The 24,653-nt window shown below is 40.1% G+C and overlaps 1 protein-coding gene across 1 annotated transcript; it reads left to right on the top strand.

Moving 5' to 3' along the window:
- The first annotated feature begins 237 nt into the window (after positions 1 to 237).
- Positions 238 to 14,447, top strand: MINAR2 (membrane integral NOTCH2 associated receptor 2). The gene is made up of 4 exons (XM_055566677.1): positions 238 to 430; positions 605 to 781; positions 10,149 to 10,376; positions 14,196 to 14,447. Exons 2-4 carry the CDS (start codon positions 605 to 607, stop codon positions 14,373 to 14,375), a joined length of 585 nt encoding a protein of 194 aa, XP_055422652.1. The 5' UTR covers positions 238 to 430; the 3' UTR covers positions 14,376 to 14,447.
- The last annotated feature ends 10,206 nt before the right edge of the window (positions 14,448 to 24,653 follow it).

The following is a 24,653-nucleotide window of genomic DNA, read 5'->3' as shown; positions in this document are numbered from 1 at the left end:
TTACTGTAGCAAACGATCAAGCAAATTCTTGCTATTTCCCCCTCAAGCTGAGGCTGACAACCTAAACACGATTAGGTTTCACATGACCCTGAGACTCTGGGAGTCAAAACATGAGAAGAAACAAGATCCTGCATATCACATGTGAGGCTGCGGAGACGAGGCCAAGACAGCTGGGTCAGCTCGGCAGTGTTCAAAGAGAAGTATCAATTAATGTCTCTCTACAGGTGACTGTAGCATGTGCTCCAAATTATGGACTGGGACCCTGAAATTCTGGTAGCCTTGATCCAAAGAGTACTTCTGCTTAAGCAGTTATTTCTGTATGAAGACGCATCTTCATTCATCCTTTACAATTGAATAAGTATGGGCACAGATGTTCCATTCAAGCATCCGAGGGGATGGAGAGAGAGAGAGTGTGTGTGTAGTGTGAAGGGTAAGTCAGGGTGCTCCACTGTCCCGTGGAGCACCCTTGATCTGTCATTTTGAGAGTGGTTTCTGAGCGCAGCCCACAGCCGTGGTTTCACACGCCTGGCGGGCACCCTCAGGCTCATTAATAATGGACCACTCTGACAGCAGCAGCCTTGCTCACCTCTGTTTTCCACTGTAGATGCAGGGAGGCATGGATCTCTCTGTTTTGCCAAATAACAACCATCCTGACAAGTTCCTGCAGCTCGATGTGAAGTCTCTAATGAGGAACTCAGCCCTTCTCCAGGCCAGCCTGGTGAGGTTTCCGGGAGAGAATTACCCTGCTGCACAACACTGGCAAAACCTGGTCTACTCACAGGTAAGGTCTGGGAGCACGTATATATGCGGATGGGGGCTTGCTGCCTTCTCGGCATCTGCCACTTCATCATTTGTGCGAAAAAGCTACAGGCAACAGAGTACAGGGTAGCTGCTCACTCTTGCCATAGAAAGGGGCTTTCTCTCTTCATCAAGGGAAGGAGACTTTCTCTGGTCACTTGATCAACTCTATGAACTATCCCAGCCATTCATTTTCCTTCATGCCCCAGCTTCTCATACTGTCTTCTTTTTAGATTTTTGCCTAGCCTTCCCTTCAAATGTTTTCAAATCAATTACTACATTTGCAGATAAGGCTCTGGGTGGAACCCCACCTCTGTCTTCTGGTGTAGTCTAGGCATAAAGCATCCGAAGATTACACTGTGGCCTCATACATGGCCTCTAAGACAACTGAATCTTGCTTCCACCTCATATAGACTGGCTCCCTTTCATCTCGTGGCGAAGAAACTCAAACAGTGAAACAATGGAAACCTAATGATGGAAAGAAAGAAAATAGAGGGAACTTTCTACCTGAGAAAGGTGCTGGCTGTTATTGTAGAGGCTTTGTTTCAGCGGGTGTCCATGTAGACAAGACTTAACAAGCAATCTTCAAACCCAGACTTCATTTCTTGCTCTCTTCTGCATCTTCCTTCTTTTTTGCTAACCACAAGAGAAGGATACAACTGATGAGTTCCATGTGCTCAAAGAAACATAAAGGCCCCGAGTGTTGCACAGCTCATGAAATAGGAATAATCTTTGTTTTAAGACATGAGGGCTAACGGGGTTAAGGGTTAGTCCATTTAGAAACAGGAAGAAGCATTTCATTTCAGAACAGATGTGAATGACCTACAAACCCCTGCAAATCATTAAATCCTTTGGAGTGGTTCAAATTCCCTGAACAGAAATTTGTTTTCTTTTAAGAAACAGTTGCTACTCATGAGTCCTGGTGTAAAGTGACTCCTTTGTGGTGTGTTTGTGGGCTTCTCGGGACCTTTATCATGAGATCATTCAGAATCAAGTACACTTGGGTAGTTATGTAAGTGTTTCCCCCACCTATGAGGGTTTTAATTCATTTCCATTGTAAGGCAGCTTGTTATGACAACTGACTTTTTAAAAAATTTTACATCCTTCCCTTTGGTAATTTTCAAAACCTATCCACACACACCTTTTTGATGGCTGCTTTTTGTGTGTTTTGCTTAGTTTTAAATGCGATGAAATTCCTCCTTTGTCTTTCTTACTGTTTATATCATGAACTAAAATAATTCAAAAGTCAGCTTAGAATACCTTGGCCCTCCTGTGCTATGAAGTTTAGTCTAAGAAAACATATCCAATAAATTCCTTTGAGGTTGGAACACACCGATCTAACATCTTTTGTTTAGTACTGGAGTTGACCTGTTTCCTTCATGTGGAACTTCACAATTTAAAGCTCCGTGAATGTTGTTCCTAAACCTGAATGAAATGCGAGTTTTAAAGGGCATTTTTTCCCAACAGGCCCTGAGGTATAGAAATAGTTTTACAGGGCAAACCAAGGATATAAAAATTTGTTTCATATGTCTTTGAATGTGTCGTTGGTAATCGTAAACTATAAATAAACTTGATTTAGTTATAACTTTACCCTAAAAAGAAATGTCTAATGACTGAATAAAGGCCAATACACTACTAAATAATGCTTGGAGGGAAGAAGTAAATCAATTACAAATTTAGTTAGTTGGGTAAATGTGGCTCAAATGAGTAAAAACAATTATATTTGCTACTTTAGATTGCAGTATGTCAATAAATAATGCTTATCTCCTTGGTTGGATCTTAAAAATCCAAGAGTGGTAATATTCATTGGTAAAAAAACAAATCTAAAAGAAAAGAATGTGTGAAAGTTGTAAGTCTCTATGGTGATACCTGGAATAAGGGCACTGAATATACCAGGTGGACTAAGGTACTAGGGATGCGAGAGGCGGCAGGCAGCTGTTAGTAGTTCTTAATTTAAAACCCTCACCTTGTGGGCTTAATGTCTCACTCTATGGGGAGACATTAAGCCAATTGAAGAACATTGAATAGGAGATTTGAAGCTTGGTTTCTTGTCTCAAATCCACAATAAATCAGTTTGAGAGGCATCAATTATCGCCCTTATTCAGTCCATGCTTTAGTATTTCCACTTGCAAAATTAGTGTAGTATTCATTTTATGTAGTTCCTTAAAAGTGAGAGCAAATAAGGTAAAAGCAACTGACAGAGTTTCCTTTAAGAGAATAAGAAATGGGCATCATGTCGTCATTTGCTATCAATAGTATCCCCAAATGTGTTTAAATTAGCCTATCATTAGAATTTGGAATAGCAGATAAGACCACTTGCATTCTTTGATATATACCGTGGATGGAGGGGTGTGTGTGTGTGTGTGCATGTTAGAGGGTGTAGTCAGTACTTCTATCAAGCTCTGTGGCCAAATCAAGCAGTTAGATTATATACTTCCATGAAAACCACACAAATTTCAGAGTTGTGCTAGCTTACCTTTTTGGATCATAGTCCGTCCGTCCCCCGCCCCAGGTACATAGTATTTAGAATTAAGCCTACCTCAAGAAATGTCAAAGGACTTCACCTACAAACATTGCCCTCAACACTGGTAGTAACCAAACAGTTGAAACAAGAGACCTTCTAGGGACTTCCCTGGCAGTCCAGTGGTTAAGACTTTGCTTCCACTGCAGGAGCCAGGTTGGGGAACTAAGATTTCACACTCTGCACAGTGCAGCAAGAAGGAAAAAAAAAAGTAGTGTATTTATATTCATGATTTATGTTTTATGCTCTTTTGAAATTCACATTCCACCTTCAGAGGCAATTTTCTAAGCCATTTTACATGAGCAGAAGCAATACCATGCATATAGGAAAGTAAGCAAGGATGTCCCCAGGCATGCCAGCATCTCAGGACACTGTTCATTCCCTTTGTGAACATGCATACACAGGTCTACCTGTATCTGCAGGTAAAGAGTACAAGGAGGTACTTCTTGATTTAACTAGATTTATACATTTTCTTTAATTCTTTCACTAGAGAAACTGGAGAAGGAAATGGCAACCCACTCTGGTGTTCTTGCCTGGAGAATCCCAGGGACGGAGGAGCCTTGGTGGGCTGCCATGCCTGGGGTCGCACAGAGTCAGACACAACTGAAGCGACTTAGCAGTAGCAGCAGAGAAATAAAGAAGGGTTCTTGATAAAGTTCTTCTCAATGCAATGAACAAACTTTTGCCAAAATCTAATATTTCTGGTTGTTGAAATAATTGGGGACATGTATCTGATGAAGGCATTTGGAATTATATTCCAAATATTTCTGCCAATCCCTTTATAGAGGAAGGTAAAAAAAAAAATAATTCCTTTTCTTTTGGTATAAATGATAAAATTTATTTTTTCAGGTATTGTAATGGGATTTTTCTTCTCATTAGCAGTTAGACTTCAGAATCTTTCTAGACTAATCTATTTGTTATATCTTTTCCTGGCTTTTATGATGTCTGTTTGAGAACCCAGGGGATTTCTGTACTATACCTATGAACTAGAGCAGACGATCAAGGGTAAGGAGGTTGCTCTTCCCTTGGTTTCTAGACAAGGTCATTTCCTGGGTGTATTTCTTAATCACCTTTCCTCACTTTTTTTTTCAGTCTTATAGCTCTCTTTTCCCTTTAAATTCTAATATTTCTTCTTTCTCCCTCAGCTTTGTTTGTTTTTGTGTATCATAACTAATTTCACAATCTGTGTGTGAACACACATATCATGCCTTCTCCAGGACTGTCTCTGTTTCAAGTATTCCATATCCTATTTCAATAAGAGCAGCCTGTATAAGCTTATATTTGGGCAAAATGTTGTCGGAGTTTTGAGGTACGTAAATTATTGTCTAGGAAGTAGGAGCATCATTGAGTTGCTCAGGATTTTACTTGCAGTTATCAGAACATGATTTTATCAAGTTATGCTAAATTTATGTAGTTCACAAAATCTCCAGCGGGGTCAGAAGTTCACCCTTGGGTGACAGTGCTACCAGAAGCATCACGGGCTTTGTCCATCACTGCTCCTCAATGAGACCCAGAGGCCTCTGGCACTGGAACCTTGTGAAAGCACAGTGCTCACAGGAGCACATGTGGGGCTCCAGAGCCCTGGCTACTTGGAGGGGAAGGCAGAAGAAGAGGTTCCAAGAGAGATCTGGGTCAGACTGGGAAGGCTTGATGGGTATGGTATGAGATTTCAACTTTTATCCTGAAAGTTTGGAGGGGTTGATGGAAAATTTTAAGCAAGAGAATCACATCAAATCTGTGTTTCATAAAGGTAACCATTCAGTAATTTGGAAAACAGAATTATCGTGACCAGTGGGGAGCAACTTTCTAGGAAAAGGTGTCTGTGGGCTCACATGTGAAATACAAACCAAATACCCCGTTTGCATTATGATTATGATAGGAATTACATTGTAAGTATAGACCACATTGGGGAAAATGGAAATCTTTATGGTCTTGATTTTCCCAATTTGTGAACATGATATGCTACAGTCCATGGGGTCACAAAGAGCCAGATATGACCGAGCCACTGAACTGAACTGAACCTTTTCAAAAAGAAATGGCTTTCAATATCATTGATTCATTCCATTGTATATATGGGTTATTTTTCTTTTAATATTTATTGATCTCTCCTGCTTTATTATTTCATGGTGACTATATTCTTAGATTTAATCTGACCAACATTCATCCCTCACCAGAGGCAGTCACTACGTTTATCCAGCGCCCCATCCATACGGTCCTATAATCTTTGCTGCACTTGAAATGCAGTCACTGCAGAAATTCTTCCTTCCTGAATGGGAAAAATGAAAGAATGCACACTGCTCCAAAGTAATTCTGAGATTCTACTGGGAATAGTTCATGTGGCCCTCCTTCCTTGATGGTGGGGAAGATGGATTAGGCCAGGATTCTCCTCTTTAGAAGATCTCCTGGGGCATTGTTCCCTCGAGTTCCTGGTCCAACGCACTAGGAAGCATTCCCTTGTTCATCAAAGTCTTTTCCCATATCAGAGCGGGCCCCCCCTCAAGGCTGTAGAGGCTTCAAAATTCACTCCTATTAATCCATTAAGAAGAAATACATCCATGTTTGGAGGCATCGGGTTACTGTTTTGTTGGTTTTGTCTGTAATTTTTAACAATCTTAAAAACTTTTAGGTCTAGGCTTGTGGTTTCTCTAGTGAAACATTTCTTATAAAACTTAGTGTGAGCTATATATTAATGTAGTCATTTCTATTTTGTTGTGGTCACTTCTATATGTCAGTAAATACACCTTAAGTTCTTTGAAGGCATTGATCTCTAATAGGCTTTAACAGTTTGCTTTTCTGCCTCCATTTCTCCTCCTTTGACTCAATGGCAAATGCCTGGAGACAGTCAGGAGTGATAGTTATGAAACCACACCCTAATGTGACCTTTATCCTGAGTCACTTCATTCTACTAGGAGATTTAAATGGGCTTTTTTTTTTTTTTTTTTTTTGGCTCAAATTGTGTTTGGAGTCTATAAACAGTCAGATTTTGAACAATAGAAGGCATCAAATTTCCATAGTTTCTCTCTTTTTTTCTTGCAAATGATTCAGTTCTTTCTATTATTTCATCTCTTTCTTATCATACAGCAATGCTGTGATCCTCGTACGTGTATTACTTATCCCTCATAGAGCTACAGGGGATTAGATTCCAAACGACCACAGATAACACACCAAACATTTCTCGCTGTACGCTATGAATAGCCATCCATCCAGCTTCTGATACTCCTCTCATCCCTCTCTTAACTGCTAAGCCAATGCCAACAGTTGTAGAATTTCAAGCTATCACTTGCTGTACTAAGGGGAATGTAGGCTAGGCCACACTATGATGACAAAATATCATAACTAAAAAGATGAAAAACATTCTTGTGCATGGAAAGTCTGAGAAAGGACAGATAGGTTGGCGGGGGTGGGGGGTGGGGGGCAGGGGTTGGGCAGCTCTTTTGCAAGCAGTATCCCAGAGCTTGAAGTTCTTTCATCTTACATAGCTCTGCCACCTCAAAATTGTTGCTTACAGTGATACAATAAAAAATGGGAAGTGAGGACAGGTGAGCCAAAAAAATCTTGTTGGAGAATTCAGGGGCTCGGCTTGGAAATGATCTCTGTTATTTTGGACCCCACATCAACTAGAACGAGTGGGCCCAGTTTAACATCAAACAGCCTGAGGAAGGCGGTCATGCCTTGTGGTCAGAAAAGGGAAACAAAATTGGTGAGGATTTAACCAGTCACACCACCAGCTCTTCTTTGTTTATATTTGCCTGCTATATATTTTTATGTACTTTCACTCTCACTTTTTCTGAGTTCCTGTATTTTAAGTATTTTAAAAATCTTACATGAGGTCTCTGTTATTTAGAGGGTTTCATCTATTTATTTAACATGATTGTTTCAGTGTTTTTCTGTTTCCTAAGATTTTCTCCTCTCTATTCTTTGTTTCAGGTTTCTTACCTTTTAGATTAACTTCCTGTCATCTTTTTCCTCTGCTCTACCAATTTAGAATCTACACCTTCTTTCTCTATTTTTAAGTAGTATCTCCATCCTCTAAGAGAACTTATTTCTTAAAATTTCATAATTAAGGACTTTTCAAGTGACCCAAGGGTCTACACTTCCACTGCAGGAGCTATGGGTTCAACCTCTGGTTAAGGGACGAGGATCCCACGTGCTGTGTGGCCAAAAAGAAGAAAAGAACTTTCCCAATCAAATATATCTGTTAAAGATTTCACTCTTTAGTTTTAGGTTTCTCTTAAAACTCACAAATTAGTGATTATTATTTCTATTTTACCATAAAATCAGAGCTTGCTTAGATTTCTGTCTATATTCATCAGCTTTTTTTCCTTTTGCTCTTTTTCTTTGTTTTTCCTAGCATTTCTTCTTATACATCTTAACCTTCCCTAATATCAGGTTTCTTCTTCCTGAAGTATATTTTTTAGAAATTCCTTCTTTATTGGCCTATTAATTGTATACTCTCAGGGTTTGTCTGTTGAAAGTCTATTTTATTCTTTTTATTAGATGATAATTTACTTATACATAAATGGCATAAATATTCACTAAAGTGTATAAAGGATATGTGGGCAAAGTAATGGTTAATACAGAAAAGCCTAGGTAAGCTTTGAAGCTTATTTCCTTAAACAGTATTTTTTTTTAAGTTATTTTACAGCCCATATTGTTAAAATAATGAAATTACTATTGTGCTTCCTTTTGATAAATGTAGTCCATGTAGAATGTAGAGTGAAAAATTAAAATCAAAGACATGCATGCTTTGGTTTTCTTTCTGAAGAGATTTTTTTTTTTAGTTTATCAAAATATAGAAGAACTTCAACCACAATTAGTATATTCTGTTTCTTCCATAAAATTCTTAATAAAACTATTCTATTAATTTTCCCTTCACATGTCCTTCAGACATGAAATTATCATACAGTGGAAAAGTAAATGGCACTAAATTCTAAACCTCAAACATTCAAGAATACTGTTTAGAATTAAGACCTTGAATGTTCTTTTAAAAATAGCTCTGATTATTTTTTCTATCTTTTGTATATTAGTTTTTCAAGGTTTGTATACATTGTAATAGAGGGTATTGTGTTTTTTTCTTAACCCCTAAAACTATTTTTCTGATTTATAGAGGTTTCTTATTTAGGAAACTCAAGGAATAGTCAGGCAGGCAAGAAAACAGACAAAGCCAATTTTTCAACGTCAGAAGGATTATTTCTCTTCAAAGAAGATCACAGATATCTAGCCTTGAAGCAAAAAACTTGAGTCAGAATTATGCTAAACTGAAACTATCTAAATTTTATATCAAATTGTTTTTTCTCAGTTCCAGAAACATTTTTCATGAGTTTCATCCATCTTAATGATGAATGCTAAGTCAAGATGATTTATTATTTCATTGCAAACTTTAGTATTATAGAATATAAATTGATTTTGAACAGACCAGCAATCTAATAAAGTCAGATAAGACCTCCAAGTTGATCTCTACCTATCTAAAAAAAGTCTGGATTAAGAAAATTAGGGAAACTTAAGGCCAAAGAGAATATGAATGAGGGTACCCTTTATCTAGATGATTTGGGGGGGCTACCAGCCATTTCAGAAGGAAGCTACATATATTAGTTTACAACTTTGCTATGTGACCTATGTACCCCAATAGATGTGAGGGAATCAGTGCACTGATGATTATAAATGTAACTCAGAAAACTATTAATTACTACTTAAACTTCTCTGATTAGGAAGGCTGAAATATGTGAAACACATTTATTGAGAAATTGCTGTAAGACAATGAAATGTGTCACTAGTTCTTAAGAGTCAAACCTAAGTTTTCTGAAAATTAACTTATGTGGAATTCCTTTCCCTTGATGCCCTATGATAAATAAGACATTACTCTATATGCTTTCTGTTTCTTCTCCAGTTTATTTGGTCAATGAATAAATTTTAATCTGAAATTTTTCTATCTTCATAATAGCTTTGTAGTCATAAGGAAAAAAAAAAGGCAAAGTAAAAATATGAAGGTCATACCAGCCACAGAAAAACCACATTGTTTTTGATTAATACATTTATATAAATGAGTACAGACTGACCTGTGATGGGGATTCTGGAGATACTGATTATCCTTGGGGAGGGGAACCAAGAGTAATTAGAAGGCAGTGTGGGGTATGCTGGTATGGTTTGTTTTTTGTAGTATCTTGGGTTTATTTGATATGTGAAAATTTATCGAACTCTACATTTATAACATATGTACTTTTCTACATGTATATCATGGTTTAATTTTTTTTAAGTTTTCAAAGGTCTGAAAGTCAGAATTAGAGCTATCCAATAGCCAGCCTGTCTATAGTGACATATAAGAGGGTAATGCTAAGTTAGTCTAGTTCTCCAAGCTGTCTAAAATCGGAGTCCCAAGGGAGTTCCCATGAAAGCCAAAGCATAGCTATAAAATGCCTTTTAATCTTGACTTTGCTGGATTAATACAGCAATGTTAAATATTTTTTTTCAGTCATAGAATGCACAAGTAGAAAGAGGTAACATGTCATTAAATCTCAATGCAAGTGATCTGGGGAAAAGTTACTTTCTTTAGAATTCTACTGTTTGAATTAAGGAACGCTGTTCTTTCTCTGTCACTGTAAAATAGCATTTTAATGAATGATTACTGAATCTGAACACGATCACATGCAAAGAAAGAGCTCAGTGACAGAATCCTAAGTCAAACTAGATCCTAGAATTCTTCCTTCATTCATTGTCCTAATCTGTTGGGTCCAGGCAGAATCATTAAACTTTCCGATATAGTTATTTCACATTTTCCTTCCCTATCATCACCTCTTGGTAAGAGAGACTTTGTTACTGTGTTTCCTGACAGAGAGAAAAGAAGAATATTACTGCTCGACATGTGAGGGGATCCAGTGTGAAGGGCACCATCACCGTCGAGAGCCCCCCACCATCCTTATCATCCGTTCTGAAGAATAACCCACTCTATGGTGATGTAAGTTTTGAGGAAGCTACGGAAGAAAGAAAAAAGAATCCTTCATGGACCGCTGAGGAATATGACAAGCGTTCCCTGCATACCAACCTCTCTGGGCATCTGAAGGTACTCAAGGCAAAGAACCAACTCCTTTAATTGATGAGGGAGATCAGTTACATAATCCTAAAAGAAATGGGTATTAAGGTGAGAGGCACTCTTCACTGGGCATACAATCTCCAGAGTTGAGGTCATTTTGGCCTCTGGCTTTACCTTCTCTCTCCTAGTCAGTATTTGTGTTTATTTATATGTTTTGTGTTTTATAATTTCAGCAGTTACCAGCATCACTATAGTGTAGAGAGAAAGAAATGATGTGACAAGAAGAAGGGTTTACCTGGAAGGTATCAGGTTGTGAAAGTCAATTTGTAAGATTAAGTGTTTTTCCCTAGTTTTGAGATCATTTATGTTTGTGAATAGCTGAGTTCCTTATTCTACATTTTTTCAAATATATTGATTAATTGCTGTGTCTTAGGCATTGTTCAAGGCAGTTCTCATCAAAGATCATTTTATTTCAAGCCTACTCGGTGATTTAAGATTGCAGATTTACATTTTGGACATTTTCCTGTGTCTCAGTAACAAAACAAAACAAAAGCATTTCAACACAGGAAAAGTATGCAATGAACTCATTCACCCAGCCTAAACCCAACTCAAGTTTTTCCTTTTCTTTCCCCTGGTGTCACCCTTCAAACAGAAAGTCTAGGAATCCCTGAAAAGCAGGGAAGGTGACCCTGTTTTCCGAGTGGACTGGATTCCTACCCAACCTTGGCTGGCCTCTGCCTGTCCTAGGGCCAGAAAGGCCTGACATTTTCCAAGTGTGACAGTGTATGTCTGTCCTAAGCCTCATACCCTAGTCACCTACAGGCTTTTCCTTCTGAAGGAGACAGCATTACATTCCCTTAAAGTCTTATATTTTAAAAAATCTCAAATGTGCACTCCTTTAAATATTGTCCAGAATCTTTGAAGTTTCTTTATCTCCCAGTGGATTTAATGTATCTCATCCTTAATGTAGCCTCTTCTCCAGAGATGTTTCCATAACAGATGCTTCCCCCTAGCAACAGTAATCTTGTGTTTTTTAATCAGGAATCCAAAGATCAAGACCTCTAGGAAATAACCTTCTACGACTAGGAAAGATAGAATGATGTATTTCACAGACATTTCTTGACGAGGTGCTAGAGCCTCTGTTCTTCTCTTTGTTATTTATGTGAATGACAAGGGTACTGTAAAGAAGAATATTCTTGCCCTCCAAAAGTTCATCTGAGTGAAGTATTAACAACAAGCAGTAACTCTAAGACAAGAGAGAGGAAGACAGTGACTATACGATTAGTAGAAAGTGCTATGCAGATTCAAAAGAGGACAAAGTCACATTGAATTATAAGAAGCCTTTGTGGAAAAGTTAATTTATGCTGGACTTGAAGGATATGTAGAACTCCAGATGACATGGGTCATTTGCATGAGAGGAGAGGCTCCATTCTATCAGAAGTAACAAGAATAAAGGCACAAATAGAGTAAGAGAGTTTGTCAGAGAAATAGGTAGTCCATTTTTGCTAGAGCTACAGCTAAAGTAATAGAAAAATGGGGGAAGTAAGGCTAACAAACAGATTCAAAATAAACTTCAAATGTAAGGCTAAAGAAACTGAATGTTATTGGCACTAAGGGGTAATTTTTTGTCGGCAATACCATGACATGTTTAGGAAGACTGAATGTGAATATGATGCATATATTGCTTTACTAAAACCAAGGCTGGCCCTCTTCCCACCCATCTGCTGCCTGCCCACTCACCTCAGAGCAGAGGCCCCTCAGGTTGGAGACCGGTGGGCAGACCTCATAAAATCACAACTTTGGTTTGTATTAGTATCTCTTCTTGCTGCTGCTGCTGCTGCTGCTAAGTCACTTCAGTCGTGTCCGACTCTGTGAGACCCCACAGACGGCAGCCCACCAGGCTCCCCCGTCCCTGGGATTCTCCAGGCAAGAACACTGGAGTGGGTTCCCATTTCCTTCTCCAATGCATGAAAGTGAAAAGTGAAAGTGAAGTGGCTCAGTGGTGTCCAACTCTTCACAACCCCATGGAGCCTTCCAGGCTCCTCCATCCATGGGATTTTCCAGGCAAGAGTACTGGAGTGGGGTGCCATTACCTTCTCCAAGTATCTCTTCTTACACCTCATCAATTCAACTTACTTCATCACCATCCCTACCCCATCTCCTAATTAGCTCATGGAATGCCCAACTTAACTTCTGAAACCTTTTCAACTACTTTACAGGCCATGAAAGTTCCATGTGCTTTTGGTCACTCCCATTTTTCTGAATTACTAAGTTTATGAATAAAAAAGGAGAAAAGAATCCCATATTTAGTTACCAACGCAAGCTATAAGCAGAATGTGGGAGTGGATAGTCTCCATTAAGGAAGTTCTTACTGAAGAATGAGGCATTAACCTTGCAGGCAAAGTGCAGACCTCTGATTAGGACACAGACAAAATGAAAATAAGAGTGAAGTCAGGCAAGGATTTTTAAATCGTCTATCCTTCTGCACAGATCATTCAAATTTTATTTTAACAGCTTTCCTAAGACTGGACTTTGAAACTAATAGCAGTGGAAGAGTTATATTGTCATCACCAGAATCCACCCAGCTAGTTATTACAAGGGTAATAAGCTAATTCATTACCTGGCCATGGAAACTGGCTAACTTGAAGTCACTGAGACTAGAGAAGCCAAGAGGGGGTGGGCAGCCCAGCTACAAGCCATTGCAATAATCCAAATGAGAAACAATAAATCCTGAAATGGATTTGTGAAAATAGAGATTCAGCATTCACCATAAATTATTTGTTTGTCTACTAGATACCAGGCATAGACACTGAATCTTTAGCCCTGAAATAAGGGCTTCCCAGGTGGTACTAGTGGTAAAGAATCCACCTGCCAATGTAGGAGACAACAGAGACATAGTTGGGTTAGATCCCTGGGGTGGGAAGATCCCCTGGAGAAGGGAATGACTACCAACTCTAATAGTCTTGCCTGGAAAATTCCATGGACAGAATAGCCTGTTGGGCTACAGTCAATGGGGTTGTAAAGAGTCAGACATGACTGAGTACACACACACACACACACACACTCACACACATAGCAGAAGACAACAGGGAATTGTGTGTGTGTGTGTGTGTGTTTTAGATGTATGGACAGTAGAGTTTGCAGATGATTTTGGGACACAGGAGATAAATTTGAGTTGAAGACAATTCCATAATGTGGAAAGGGAGACAAGGCCTGTGAAAGAATCAGAAACATGGGGATAAATAAGGACGGGAAAGGATATATCGGGTCCTTTATCCAGAAGGGCAACAGTGCCAGAGTTTCTTTATGCTAACATGCTGTAGCCCTCTACACGGAAGACCAGAAATTTGAGAAGCATAGACAAGACTTTGGACTCTTAGTCTTACTCCTCCTTCCATGGAACTCAGCTTCTGGATTTACTGAAAAATTCAGCAAACATCTTCATCCCTACTACGCCAACAAAATCAAAACCCCCAAGATCATCTGAGGCAAGGAATTTTAATTTTATTTCAACTCACTAACCTGATTGACACACGCTGTTTATAAATTGTAAGAGACACTAAGTTGGCCAAAACATGGCAGAAACACTCTTGTGTTTGTGACCCTAGAGTGTGAGCAATTTATTCGGTAAACAGTGAATCGTCATGCAGACCTACAGGTTGAAGCTGAGGATTCCTGGTCAGCTTTGCAGCTATTTAGAGAAGCCTAGCCTCTGGTATTAGAGCTCTCTCACTTAAACCTCACTCAAGGCACTGTGAATATGGATGTAGATTACCTATACTCTTATTCTGCAATCTCAGTTAGTCTGCAACATTGACTGATCCTATCCTCCATGTAATTTTCTTTTAGGAAAATCCTAATGACCTACGGTTTTGGTTGGGAGAAATGTACACACCTGGTTTTGATACCTTACTGAAGAAGGAAGAAGAACAAGAGAAGCATTCAAAATATCGTCGTATAGGTCTGATTCTGTTCCTCGTAGCCTGCATCTTGGTTTCCATAGTGACTGTTAGCACTTTTTTCATCTAAAGAGACTACCCCCAGACACAGTCACTTCAAATTTCTTTAAAATCTTTCTAAATAAACAATTGCAGAAAAACATGTTCATGGAGTATAAATGTATTGTTGATAGTTTAGTTAAATGTAATTGTCTTGGAGAATGCAAACTTTGTTTGAGATAATGCTGGCTTTCTCTACTTTGTTCTGTGAAACCTTTATAAGAATCCCCAACCTGAGCCTAGGCCTTTGGGCAGCAGGAATTCTGGGGATCGTAACCTCTGAAAAGTATTAAGTATGGATTAAGACAACCAAAATTAAACATTTCAATAGAGAATGAAACAGCACCAACAATTGTCAGCAGCTTTGTTTTAATCTTTACACTATATTCACCTTATTTTGAAAACACTATTACCACCCTCCTGTCATCACTGGAGAAGTTGAGCAGATCATTTTGTGGCCAACTACCAGGTATATAGGATAAAAACATCTGGTTGTATGGCCTGTTGGGTTGAATTCATGCTGTTTTATCTTCCTTTATTCTTGTTTAAGCCAGAAAAAAAGGCGGGGGGAGGGGGGTGCTGTGGAATATTCCAACATTTTTATTTTCCCAGCAATCCTTTATAATGCCCCAGTCTCGTGTTGCAATTTTAATAGACCTAAACTTGGACAGGCCACAGTAATATAATTAATCGCATTTAGATCCAGCTGTGCTTACTGATAGATCCACATTGGCTAGTGTGACCCCTGGTAGCAGTCAGGATGTAGCTCTAGGATTTAGCATGCTGGCCCTAAAAAATCAGAGAGGATGCTGCTAAAAGAACAGATCTTGCATCCTGATTGTGCCTTTTGCTAAATCTTGCCCCTCTAGCAAGTCCTCTCCAAGAAAAGATATCACCTGCCCAGTAGGGCTTGCCTTAAGAGTAACTCCTGCTGCTGCTGCTGCTGCTGCTAAGTTGCTTCAGTTATGTCCGACTCTGTGCGACCCCATAGACGGCAGCCCACCAGGCTCCCCCGTCCCTGGGATTCTCCAGGCAAGAACACTGGAGTGGGTTGCCATTTCCTTCTCCAATGCATGAAAGTGAAAAATGAAAGTGAAGTCGCTCAGTTGTGTCCAACTCTTAGCGACCCCATGGACTGCAGCCCACCAGGCTCCTCCATCCATGGAATTTTCCAGGCGAGAGTACTGGAGTGGGGGGCCATTGCCTTCTCCAAGAGTAACTCCTGGCCCCTGGTAAGTCGTTGGCTAATTAACTATGGTTGTTTCAACTAATTTGAGTTAGCAGCACCTGAGGTCACCTTAATTGTGTGAAGGCACCTGGGTAATGGCTCAGGGCACAGAAGGAGAAGCAGGTCACCACTCTTTCTTCCTTTCTAGGACACCCTTCCCTAAGTCCCCCATCCATGTTCCTTTCTGCTCTTACAAGACTCCTCCACACCCCCAGACTATCTTGGGCAGAAACAAAAAAGGGATTTTTCTTCTTCCCATTAATCAGATTTCACCTTTGGGGTTGCCATATAATTTTCTTGTTATTTCTCTTAAAGATGCTTGAACATTGAACAAAGTACTTGAATATTAAAGTACTGCGTGACTACAGTAAAATCATTGTGTGCAAAAATTGTCTTAAGCATGTTTCTCCTTTACTTCTTATTCCTTCTCTCCTTTGTGATAGGTTCCAGTCCCATTTAGAACTGAATCAAGAAGCAGTGAAGGTCTGGGGGCTTCCTGAGGGTAAGCCCCCCGACCATCACCACTGGCTTATAGACAACCACTTGCTATTACTCTGCTTTCAAAGCTTGAGTGTCCAGTGTTTGCCTCTAAGGGGTTCAAACATGTTCAGATATCTGCTTCACACGGAAAGCATTTGGACCATGGCAGGTTACATTGGGCTGTCCAGGGCCACAAACAGGAAAGGCTCTCTAAAGGCATGAAGCAGAGGTAAGCATAGACGTGTGAAGCTGCCCACCTGAACTCCTGGCCCCTTCACCTCACCTCCTCGTTCTTCTCTGGCCCTCCTATTCTCGTCTACCATTCTCTCCAGTCATTTCTCTTTCAGCTTGAATGAGTTTTTACTTTGCTATTACTCCCAAACCAATCTTCATTTTCAGCCTTCTGTGTAACTGAGGAATCAAATTATATTATTGTCCCTCATCGGGTTAATGTTTTGTCTTTCATGAGAGGGAAAGAAAGTCTTAAGTAGAGACAATACACCCATGTGTGCACTAAAAATCATACTATGAGGGTAGTTCCAATTTCTCCTTCAGTATGGGTTGTGAAAATGGCTCAAGCAGAAAAAGCATAATAAGATCATGGAAAATGCAGAGATGATGTCCTTAAATATGCTTAAATTCAAACCTGGGCTTTCTTAAAAAGCTCCAATCCAGATTCAATAAACTAATGCTTTAAAAGCATCTAAATACAACCCTTAGCACATTAGTGGTCAGTAAACAACAGACTGGTTCCAAATAGGAAAAGGAGTATGTCAAGGCTGTATATTGTCACCCTGTTTATTTAACATATATGCAGAGTACATCATGAGAAACGCTGGGCTGGAAGAAGCACAAGCTGGAATCAAGATTGCCGGGAGAAATCTCAATAACCTCAGATATGCAGATGACACCACCCTTATGGCAGAAAGTGAAGAGGAACTAAAAAGCCTCTTGATGAAAGTTGAAAGAGGACAGTGAAAAAGTTGGCTTAAAGCTCAACATTCAGAAAACTAAGATCATGGCATCTGGTCCCATCACTTCCTGGCAAATAGATGGGGAAACAGTGGAAACAGTGTCAGACTTTATTTTTATGGGCTCCAAAATCACTGCAGATGGTGATTGCAGCCATGAAATTAAAAGATATTTACTCCTTGGAAAGAGTTATGACCAACCTAGATAGCATATTGAAAAGCAAAGACATTACTTTGCCAACAAAGGTCCGTCTAGTCAAGGCTATGGTTTTTCCAATAGTCATATATGCATGTGAGAGTTGGACTGTAAAGAAAGCTGAGCACTGAAGAATTGATGCTTTTGAACTGTGGTGTTGGAGAAGACTCTTGAGAGTCCCTTGGACTGCAAGGAGATCCAACCAGTTCATCCTAAAGGAGATCATTCCTGAGTATTCATTGGAAGGACTGATGCTGAAGCTGAAACTCCAATACTTTGGCCACCTGATGCAAAGAGCTGACTCATTTGAAAAGACCCTGATGCTGGCAAAGATTGAGTGTGGGAGGAGAAGGGGACAACAGAGGATGAGATGGCTAGATGGCATAACTGACTCGATAGACGTGGGTTTGAGTGAACTCCAGGAGTTGGTGATGGACAGGGAGGCCTGGTGTGCTGCGATTCATGGGGTCACAAAGAGTCGGACACGACTGAGCGACTGAACTGAACTGAAACAATAACTATAATTATCTTCAAAGCAATAACTATTTTAATCACTTATTTTAAATTTTTTAAATTGGGATAAGAAAGACTGGGAGCTGTAAACTCTTAAATAATAATGGTTTCAAATAGTAGTCTTTGCCAGGTTCTTTAGAATGTGCACTGCCGCTTGCCCCCCAAAAAAGTTTTGGGCATTTTGTTTTGGTTTAGTGTATTAGGTTAGTGTATGGGAGGTCTAAAAGCAAACGGTAAATTCTAGAGAAAAATTTTCCAACTGTAGATACTTTTTTAAAGTGCTGCTCTCCGATTTAAAAGAAGAATTAATTTTTTTTTTATATAACCCATTAATGACTATTCCAATTATATTCATGTTGCTGTCACCTAGCGGAGAGTTTGTGGTTGGGAGACAGAGAAGGGTGCAGGACCACTCCGTTTATCCAGAGTGCACTCCTGCCCCCTGGTGGTGACATTTATTGTGCATGCCCTTAGCCCATGAAAAAGCGTTTTACCAAAGGGGCATTTTACAGGTGGCAGCCTGACTTTGCCTCTGCAGTTACAATCAATGTGACGGGACGGCCGACAGCTCCTGTCTTCCGTCTTACAACTACCATCGCATCTTACAAGAAAAGAAATACGACTGACCTTAAGTCATCCCGACATCTGAAGGCAGAGCTGCGACCCTCGGCATGAAGTCCTGATCCACTCACTGTACGTGATTACGCTAAAGCTAAAGGTAGCAGTGTTTTCAGAGATCACCCCTTTCCTAAACCTCCTCCAATTGCTTAATATGCCAGGAATATTAAATAATTTGCTGTTTATTTCAGAGACAGTATGGCCTGAATGTCTGCTTTTTTAGCTCTCTGTATTGTGTCTTTATTTTTAATTCCTCTTTTTCCTATATCTACTGTTTCTTACCAATTTTTCATTCTCCCCTCATGTAACTGAAAAAAGTAATTTTAACATCTATGAGAAATCATTTTTAAAACTGTCATTAGATAGGGCTATTAAATCTCAACCCCTCTGGATTTCTACTTACACGCTGACAAAGGCACACAGACTGTGCTTTTTCAGAGGAAAGATAACTTTTTTTGGTTTCTTCCAAATAATCACTTAGTCCAGGCTCTTGCCCAACTTGAGGTGAGAATATTCCACCGAAGTGAGCAACTTCGGAGACTGAACACAGCTTTCTGCCAGAGCAGTTGTTCTGCTCTCATTTTATGGACACGGTGACTCATGTACCTGATCAAATTTCCCTCTGTGCAGGCTGCTGGAAAAATTCAGGACCAAACTGGGCCTCTCTCCTTAAAAAGTATGAGGACTTCCTCGTGTGCTTTTCCTGTCCCTTTCGTGGCTCCATTTCATTGTCCATCCTGTGCTTCAGCTTCCTCACTGCCTCAAATCTAAGGTATCTCCACAGTGTTCGGCTTTTTAAATGCCTTAAACCTATTGAAAGATGCTAAGAATACAGAGATAGGATACAAGGAGAACTGTATGTGTGTGTGTGTGTATGTGTGTTCATCCTGTATGCATCCATAGGTATATCAGAACCAAATACAAAAGACTCTCCTTCAAAAGATTTTGAAATTAAAAATATAAAGAAGGAAACGCTTTTTTTTTTTTTTCATATAAAATGCTCCCTAACTAGGTTATCTGAGCCAGAAGAAATGAGATTCATGACTCACAGTTTTACTTATTCTATCTATACCACTGTTTTCAAATTCCTGACAAAGAGGAGAGGAAGAATCCTTCTGCTCATTAAACCTGTTCATTTTTCACAGTTAAGAAATAAGTGTTAAAATCTCTCACATTTGAATTAGCTTTGAGTTTCGTAAAACACTGTATAATTACCTGAATAATAAAAACAATGACTAGGCTAGATTCAAAACTTTATCAGCAAGTATGAACAAAAGAGCAGTTAACTAAGCCTCTTTCTAAAATGATATTATTTAAAAGCCAAAACATTTAGAATCAACCCTTTATAGCTAAAAGTAATTTTACTGTTCCTACTGCCATGGTTTTGCCATTTTTTAAATGTAATATTCACAAATGTCTTTCATGAACTCTAAACATAGCAAATTAAAAAAAAAATTGTATCATCATCAACACATAGATGCACAACTTTTGGAACCTTTTTTTTTTTTTTTTAAAGTTATTCAGAAAGATTCCCAGTGGATACCCAAGGACATCAGTATCTCGTGCTACCCACACACCTGAAACTTTCCTCCTGGCCATCATTGGAACTGATATAAATCAATGGATACAATCATACATCCTACATTTCATAATTTCAGAACCTTTCTACTTCCAGAGTCTCATTCATCTCAATGATAATCTTGTAAAATAAGTATAAAACCTGCATTTTGCAAGAGAAGAAATGGAGACTTTTAAGGTCATCAAAAGACTTGTCAGAAAGAAAAACGGAGTTGAGAGCTCAGAACTTCTAAACCTCGTTTGGTTGTTCTTTCCACTCTAGATTTTATTTTCTCATGACTGTCATGGGAGTTTAGTATACACCCGCTGTTGACAAAAACAGGAGAAGTTGAACTCTCCTCCACCCACAGCCATTCATACAGGCACGTTCTTTTCCAGCCCCAGTCTCAAGAGTCAATCTAGAAAATGCACAATTTAACTGACGTGATGGATGTGGGTCTGGGTGAACTCCCGGAGTTGGTGATGGACAGGGAGGCCTGGCGTGCTGCAATTCATGGGGTCGCAAGGAGTCGGACACGACTGAGCGACTGAACTGAAGTGAGTTCAAACACAGTTGTGCCCAGAAGGCCGGGAAACCTGAATGCATTAAGGGTGCAATGTTTTGTCAGTTTAGATTCACACGGCTTTTTTGTAAGATAAAAAGTAAACCCTGGATCCCACTATTAAGAATCCTCATGGATTAATGATTCTTTATCAGTATGTAATGTTGATAGAATGTCTTTTTCCTATCACAACTTTCCAGAGTACAGGACCTGATATATTCAACCTTGCTTTGGCTCATCCCTAAATTCAGTGCCAGCCCGAGGATGCCCCAACTCCTCTGGAGTTGGGACAGGAGCCTGGTACCAGAGAAGCTGACATCAGAGCTACTCTGAGGAGAACATGACCTCCTGCCCTGAGATGAATCCCTCAAACACCCACTCTTCAGGTAAGGCGCTTGCCAGGTAAGGCACCAAGACATCTTTATACTTAAAAAACAAAACAAAAACGCACCTTTTACATTTTACAGTGACCAAACACTCTGATTTACCATGGAGAAAAAGCAGAAGAAAGGAGAAAAAAATTTCCCTGTATCTTGGTGTTCATTTCTCACCACCAGATGGCAGGTGAGCACCAGGATGTGAATCTCCTGCCAGTCCAAGTTGAGGACGCTGGTTCTTTAGTGTTGAAACAGAAATCCACACGAGTGAGTGGAGAATTTCCAAAGAATAGGAGTGCTTAACTGCTGATTCAGCCCTGGAGTGGAGAGCCCCGGGGCCTGCCGAGCCTGTTGAGTGTGCATCAGCGCAGGGAAGTGACAGTAATTGGGCTTCCTTACTGCGAAGGCTTCAGACCGCGTGCGGTTCAAGCTGCGCAGCCGGAACTCATTAACCAAGTCCTCCGTGGTGTCTTTACTCAAACTGAGGTTCATGCTTGTTAAAAAATGCAGAAAACCAGGACAGCTAAACCGGAAACTTCGTGTTTAACAGGCTCCCCGGGTGATTCTTTTCCTTCTTAAGCTTGGGAAAAGAACTTGAAGAGTGCAGGGTCCTGGGTAAAGACTTTTCAAAGCTAGGGCTCGGGTGTGTGGCGGCCCATGAGACTCCTGGGCTGCACTGGGAGTTGCAGAACACTCACTCCAGGCTCCCAGGAAAGCTCTGCTCCACTTGGTAGCATTTGTCTCTGGTACAAAGAGGCAGACATAGAGCTATAAGTCATCTCTTTGCCCTGGCAGCGTCCCTCGACTCTACCCTCTCCTCAGGAAAACAAAATTCATAAACAGTTTAACCCTTAAGATATTTTAAAACTGATCATGATTCAATAGATACTTTATAATTAAAGCATTTAGCTGAAATTGGTACTGCATTTTAGATGAAATCTTAGTAACACGGTTTTCAATTGAAGGAAGCCTCAGCCATCAGAGATAAGGAGGTACCCAGGTCTCACTCATCAGCAAGATTTTGGTGTGAGTCAGAAGTTGGCAGTCCAGCCATAACTGGCTCAAAAGCTGGTTTCTGGGCTTCAACGTCAATCTGTCTGACCCTGGACATGCGTAAGAGGTTTCAATTCTACAGTCACCAGTTTGAGTGAGAAGAAAAGTAATGCCCAACCTGCCTCCAGAAAAATAGTATTGGAGTAAATTCAGTTTAAAATCATTTATCAAGATTACTAATTCAACCAAGTCCAATTTTTAATTCTTCATTTTATTCCCTGAATTATCTCATTTAAATCTAAATGTACTGATGGCTGCTGCTGTTGCTGCTGCTAAGTCGCTTCAGTCGTGTTCGACTCTGTGCAACCCCACAGATGGCAGCCCACAAGGCTCCGCCGTCCCTGGGATTCTCCAGGCAAGAACACTGGAGTGGGTTGCCATTTCCTTCTCCAAAATGTACTTATGGAAAGGGGTGCAATTCTAAGAAGGACAAGCCGCTTCAGGTAATTGAGCACACACCCATGGCGGGAGGGAGAGCTACCTTCCCCCTTGTTATTCTATAGCATCGGTGCTATGGGGTGCTGGCTCCTGCAGGTAATACCACGGTTACCCGCACAGTAGACTGGAGTTTCTAGCCATCAGCTCCCTCCTGAAGGTCCACATACCTCCCTGTCACGTGCTTCTCCTCCATCTATGACTTTCCTTTGCCCAGATGACCTCTGAAGACGGTCACCAGCTCAGCCTCCAGGCTTAGTCGTCATAGAGCTTGAATTTTTAGTATTATTCCAAGGCAGGAAGACTATCAGTTTGATCTCTCATACCCATTTTGAGTCTGTCCTGTTTTGTGATAAGAGCAGCATCTTATGATATAATTTAGACCAGGGCCCCTTGATCTCTTGGGAAGTCTTCATGTCTGTCAGTGCAGTTTGAGATACCTCTCACAACAGGAGATGGCAAGAGATAACCTAGGGAAAGAGATAGAAATGAGCATGAATATTTGATTCTTCCTTCCCACTTCATCTTGCCACATATGCTTGTGCCCACAGAGGGTGAATCATCAGATTAAGTTCCTTTATTTCAACACAGTTCCTCTCAGGACCTGTCCACAAGGAAGTGGTTAATATTACCACCTTCACCCAGACAATAAGTAAGAGGGTTCTGGAATTCCCCTGGAGCTCTCGAAACCTCATGGGAAACACTGAGTAAAATGTATTTGAAGAAAGGCAAAAGCATAGCCATGGAGCAAAGATCAGCTGTAGCCAAGAGTTGGGGTGGTTTGAATGCATGACTAACAAGGGGCAGCCTGAAGGTGCTTTTCAAGTGAAATAGTAATTCTGGTAACAGACACACAGCTCTATAAATGTGTTAAAACTTAGCAAACCATGCATCCGAAATTTACCTCCTATAAACCCTGACCACTGGCAAAGCCTCTCTTTCTACTAGATGATTCCTCCCAACAGATAAAAATGTTAAAATATCCCGCATCTTTTAAAACCAGTTAAAAACAACAGCAGCAAAAAGTAACATCATCACCCTAAATTTCTCTCCAGCTATTGTCTCAGTTTTCTCTACAATAAATTTGAAAATAATTTCAAGTGAATTACAATACATTTGAAAGAATTCTCAGTCATGTTTTCAACTTTCTCTCCTGTTATTCTCTCTTGAACCCATTCTATTCATACTTTTATTTCCATGAGTTTACTAAAATTGTCTTGCCAAGACATTGCCAAGCCCAAAGGTCAGTTGCAATCCTCAACTACTCAGTTTGTTGAGAGCATTTGCCTGGAGGATCCTCCTAAAAACATTTCCAAAATTTGGCGTCCAGTTTATTTACTCTCTCATGATGCTTGAATGACTCCTTTTTATTTGCCTTTGCTGGATCGTCTTCAATTTCTCATCCTCTACATGTAGAGAGAGCATCCCAGTGCTCTGTTCTCACATCTTCTCATCGACCCTCATTTCTGTGGTGACCTCACTCAACATCATGATTTAGATCCCATTAGTGTGGTAATTCCAGATACTCCATTGCCCGAGCTAGTCTCACAAGTCCAAATTTATATATATAACAACTACTCAGTCTCATTGGTCAGAGGTCTAATTGCCAATTCAGTTTTGCCATAAGCTCTTTTGGATTATTACCGTAACCTCTTACTGCATTCCTGCCTCACACAGTCTCATCTGAACATAACAGCTAGTTTTGTTGTTGGTAAATAGTCACCAAGTCATGTCTCACTCTTTTTGCGACCCCATAGACTGTAGCTTCTCTGTCCATGGGATTCCCCAGGCAAGAATACTGGAGTGGGTTGCCATTTCCTTCTCCAGGGGGTCTTCCTGACCCAGGGATCAAACTTGTGTCTCCTGCATTGGCAGGAGGTTTTTTTTTTTTTTTTTCAATTGAGACACCAGAGAAACTCAATGTAACAGTTAGAGAGGCCTTTGAAAAAATATAACTTAATCATGTCACTCTTCTGATTAAACTCTTTCAATGCTTTTTGTTGTTGTTGTAAACTGAAAGTCTGTGTCCCCTCAAAACCTGTATGTTGAATCCTAACCCCCAAAGGAATGATTAGGAGATGAGACCTCCAGAATGTGATTAGGTCCTGATGGTGGAGCCCTCGTGAATGAGATTGTTGATCTTAAAAAAGAGATCCAGAAATCTCTCTTACACTCTTTGTCATGTGAGGATAATGGCCTTCTGCCACCTTACAGAGGGCTGTCAGCAGAACTCAACAATGCTGGCGCCCTGATCTCAAAACCGCAGCCTCCAGAACTCTAAAAACTGTAAGCCATCCAGTCTATGATATTCTGTTATA

The sequence above is a fragment of the Bubalus kerabau genome, chromosome 1 (assembly GCF_029407905.1).
Source record: "Bubalus kerabau isolate K-KA32 ecotype Philippines breed swamp buffalo chromosome 1, PCC_UOA_SB_1v2, whole genome shotgun sequence".
In the NCBI taxonomy this organism is placed as follows: domain Eukaryota; kingdom Metazoa; phylum Chordata; class Mammalia; order Artiodactyla; family Bovidae; genus Bubalus; species Bubalus kerabau.
This window is presented reverse-complemented; position numbering and strand designations above follow the sequence as displayed.